Source organism: Branchiostoma belcheri, unplaced genomic scaffold (assembly GCF_001625305.1).
Source record: "Branchiostoma belcheri isolate BF01 breed outbred unplaced genomic scaffold, Haploidv18h27 scaffold6, whole genome shotgun sequence".
In the NCBI taxonomy this organism is placed as follows: domain Eukaryota; kingdom Metazoa; phylum Chordata; class Leptocardii; order Amphioxiformes; family Branchiostomatidae; genus Branchiostoma; species Branchiostoma belcheri.
This window is the reverse complement of record NW_017804242.1, coordinates 1,239,173-1,243,991: the sequence shown is the minus strand read 5'-3', so window position 1 is coordinate 1,243,991 and position 4,819 is coordinate 1,239,173. Positions and strand designations below refer to the sequence as shown.

General features: G+C 46.9%; 1 protein-coding gene across 1 annotated transcript in view; it reads left to right on the top strand.

The window, feature by feature from the left end:
* The window catches only part of LOC109482221, a 40,987-nt gene that overhangs the window by 21,640 nt on the left and 14,528 nt on the right, over positions 1-4,819 (top strand). The window contains 4 exon segments of the mRNA XM_019784913.1: positions 134-526; positions 1,804-2,088; positions 2,245-2,522; positions 2,737-2,914. Coding sequence (XP_019640472.1) covers positions 134-526; positions 1,804-2,088; positions 2,245-2,522; positions 2,737-2,914 — 1,134 coding nt within the window.

Below are 4,819 nucleotides of genomic sequence, written 5' to 3'. Positions count from 1 at the left end.
TCATGAGAAAAAGCAATATGGTTTCACCACTTTGTGGTGAACCCATAAAAATGTATAATTCGTCAACTGGAAGGGTTAACATTTGGCGAAGATATGAGGTCGTGGAACTCTTATGAATCTTTTTTTTCAACAGGTTGTCCAATTCCTGGCTACGTTGGTTTTGACCTTAGTTGCTACAAGAGCTTCACGCAGCAGAAGACGCACGATGAGGCTGGACAGGTCTGTGCAGCAGACGGGGGGATTTTAGCCATGCCGAAGGACAGTGCCACCAATACTTTTCTTGCTAATCTAGCAGACGTAGTATGGGGTAGCTGGCTTGGGCTGACTGACGTCAACAATGGCGGCCAGTGGGTATTTGAGGACGGCCAGACCCTGACATCATCCGGCTATGCCAACTGGCTCCCCGGTGAACCACAACCCGACTACGGTACCGGTGGCTGTGTGGGATTTTGGGGGAACGGATCCTTCTGGGATGAGAAAGCCTGCAGCAACCTCAGGGGATTTATCTGCCAGCTGCAACTGCAAGGTATGCACCCTTGGCCTCTATATAATCGATATTTCTAGTAATGGGCTAATAGTAATAAAGTCTTTCTAGCGGCGCAAACGTAGTTTGAAGATTAAACAGGTAAGCTTTAGACCTTTTACCTTCGCCAAGAAGGTTATGCTTTCAGTAGCGTTTGTCCGTTTGTCCGTCTGCGCCCGTTTGTCTGTTAGCGTCTGTTTGTCTGTGAACATCATAACTCCAGAAACTTAATATGCATTGTCATGAAACTTGGTAGGTGGGTAGGTCATGATGAGACCTATAAATGATTAGATTTTGGGCCCCCTGGCGGCTTTTGTTGGTACTGCAGCAGAACTGCCGGGTTTGATATCTCATGATCTGGACATGCTAGAGTCACGAATTTTGCATGGTAACTAGCTCTTGGGCTAGGGAAGAAGTGACATGAACTCTTGTTCGTTCTGAAATAGTTTGCCCAGACGGGTACGTTTACCATCAATCTAGTCGCCTGTGCTACAAGGCCTTCAACGACAGGACAGCCTACAACGGTGCAGTCAGTAAGTGTTCTTTAGACGGGGGAACCCTTGCCATGCCCCGCGACAACGCAACCAACAACTTCCTCATCGATCTGAAAAATGCCGTCGACAACAACGCTAGGTTCCGTTTTGGACTGACTGATGGCCACCAGGAGGGAGTTTGGATGTGGGACGATAACGTTCCTCTGGGTGACTTCAGACCTTGGAGCCCAAGAAACCCCAACAACTTTCGTGGTAACGAGGACTGTGCCGAGTACTATCCCGAAGCCCTCCCCGAAAAGAACACATGGAACGATGCACCGTGTACCAAAACCGACAGGAAGTTTATTTGTCAAGTCTCTCCATCAGGTTAGGTTCACAATTTTGACGTTTGCGCTTTCTATTTTGGGCGTTTTGAGAGATGTTGCGTACATTATTGTACACGTTGTGTCTGGTCTGTTTTTGTTTCCACATATAAATTTGTGGTCAGCATAACTTAAAGGAGGTCTTGGGAATACAAAGGTCAAGGTCGCTTTTGTCCTCCTGGCGGCTGCCCTTTGTTCTTCCGGTCTTTGTATGCTATGGCATCATTTCCGTGTCAAAATCACACATTACGTTTCCTTGTCGTATTTCCGTCCATCTGGGCACGACCGTTCCATTTTGAAGTCTTGGTTACAGTCTCAAAAGCTCAGACCTTTGGAACGTGCGGCAATACTAGATACATGGAAGTACGATCAACTAAATAACGTTAACAAGAAAGTCGATGGCCCTCATTTGATTCTCCAGAAGTGCATCCCTGGTGGTATGTGGACTTAGACCGACAGTGGTCCATCGACAGGGTGACTGTGGTCAAACCCGGCTCTGTCGACCTCAACCCCTTCTTCATCCACGTCGGCGACCATCGGCACGTGTCGGCAAACCCTCAATGCGGGCAGAACCACAGCATCGCCGTCAACCAGTCAGAACTAACCGTCTCGTGTGGAGGCCTGCGGGGTCGGTATGTGGGGATCCGTCTGGGAGAGGCGCGACTTCTGCAGTTCAGCGAACTCGAGGTTTACCCTGTCTCCGATGAAGGTAGTGATAGTAGACATTACATGATAACATACACTTTTATCACAATCCATCAATAGCTTTTCCACTCATGTTGGTAAAAGTAGCGTAAAAAGCGTAGCATAGCATTGGATTTTTATAAATGATGATATTCATCTGATTCACTTGGTTCCTTTACAGCAAATATCGGAGGAATAAACGTCGCCGTTCTGTCCCGAGGCGGGCAGTGTGTGGGCGCGTCAGAAAACGCCGCTACCTGTGGCGGCATCATTGACGGTCAGCTGACGCCACGGCCGGGGCAGCTCGGCTGGCTGAGTTCGCAGGGGGTCGGCTCGTGGGTTCAGCTGAAGTTCGATGGATACTACTTCATCAACCGAGCCAAGATCGCACAGTCTACATGGATCACAGGCCAAAGTAGGACAATCAGGCTGACGTTCAGCGACGGGTCCTATGAAGACGTGAGTACCTTCTCTTCGATCTTGTAATATAGACTCCCGTCCCTCTTCCCCAGGCAGGATGTTGTCCAGGATTCGCTGCTGATAATGAATGTTGTATGTTAGTTCATTACATGTATCTTGGAGAACAATCATTTTACATCAACGAAGTAAATGAATGTTTTAAAGTCACACGCCTTTAGTTGTTATCTGATGTATGTGGCTGTACGACCCGCAGGTCGAACTCAGGCAGCGTGAGGGAAGTGACCAGTACGACGTGACGCAAGTTTACTACGATGAGTTCGTCTTCGACACGATCAAAACAGACTCCGTGAAGATGACTGTCCTCAGCACGTATACAGCTGCCTCCACCAGCGGCTTCATTGAGGCACAATTCATCACGGCCTTTCCGGAAGGTAAGACCGTTTCTTTGAAACACGTTTGGTCTGTCTGTTTCTTTGTTACTCTGGAAAAAAATCAGCAAAGGTCTGTTTGTTTCTTTGTCATACCCTTTAGACCTAACACAACAAGCACAAACTGCTTAAGACCAGACTGTTTCTGGAATGCACAAAATTTTCACCTTAGTTACATACATATTTATGTTACAGACTTTCAATTGATACCTGCACTCGCAAGATTCCGGCAACACATCGGTAGAAGCTCACCAATGTCGGTACTCGCCGAAGCGTATAATTTGTCTCTTGCTGACTGCGCGATCAAGTGTTTGGAAGAACCCGCGTTTTTCTGCCAGTCTTTCCAGTACAAGGCCGGTACGAGATATTGCAAGATGTTCGGATGGGCGGCTCCTAAAGACCGACTGGAACGACTGGTCACGGATCCAAGCGTCTCATATTTTGAGAGGCATTTTGAAAGTTAGTATATTTCCAGTTATTTTTTTATGCATTGTTTAATGACAAATTTTCATTTGTTTGGCCAGGTTTGGTTGCGATTTCACTAACAATGCAGTGAACGTGAATCGGTTTGAGAGCTTGGAATTCAATATAATCAACTGAACCGTGCAACAACAGATTGATATTTCTCGTCACTTTTAACCAACATTTTTCCATATTTCAAGCTGCTCTCATCGTAATAAACAACTGAAATGATCATGAATGGCGATCATACATTTTCTTTGCTTTTTATCTAAGTTAGGAATGCACTGGATATGAATACAATGCAATCACCAAATATAAGTAATATGTCTCCTCTCACCGTTGCAAATCTATGATCTTTTTTCAGCTTATCTTCTCTTCGAATGGACTCCACGAATGACGTGCTCGTGTATGTATGGGGACGGCGCCACAAGTGTACCACAGATTGGACCTTGTTTGACGCAACGGCCTCGGAACCATTGGCTGCACACCGCAGAAGGAACTCTTCGGAACGGAGAAACGTCACAGTGTCTTGAACTTCTTCCCAACAACGTGGTTGTCATGACAACCTGCTCACCAATCAGAGAGTCCATACTGTTTGACGTCATTGATGACGCCCTGAGCTGGAGGGTGTTGGGAAGAGAAGTCTGCTTTGCTAACAGGGATGGCGTGCACGTGGTGGAACTGGTGAACTGTTCCGATGGCCGGAACGTCCTGAGGAAACTGCCGCTTCACGAGGTGACTGAGCTGGTGACGATGTCCACTCCGTGTGACGTCAGAGAAGGTAAATTCTTGTAATCAGTCTATGTCCATTTCCAAATTCGATTTGCGGAATGCTGAGTACAGAATCGGTGATGAGTTGCTATGACTGATTTGGTCGGTGTTGATTGAGTCATTAATGTCTCATGAAGTGTCGAGTGTGGCGTCGGGTGGTGTAGTGGTTAGAGCAATCCATTGTGAACCGGGAGACCCGGGTTCGATTCCGGGTCGTACCCGGGACATGCGCCCCGACGTTGTGCCCTTGGGAAAGGCACTTTACACGAATTTCCCCACTCCACCCAGGTGTGAATGGGTACCTAACTTCGGTTGGGGAAAGTCGTATTGAGGTCACTTTGTGGCGCCGAATGGCAGCCGCACAGACCCTTGCGACATGATTGTGGAACAAATATGTGTACTATTTGTATTATTTGATTGTTGTAATTGTTGTGATTTGTATTGATTATTATGTGATACCCTGCATCAATTCAGCCGTTGAAAGGCTGCGACTGCACGGGTACTGTTTGGACAATAAAAACCATTTATTTATTATGAAGGATAGACACCCAGGTAGAGCATTACTAATAGAAAATAACTGGATAAATAAAGAGTTCTGCACACAAAAAGTGGTTGCATCTCCGGAAATTTCCGGGACGTGTGCATCTGGAGTGTGCAGGTGACACGCGCCCGGAA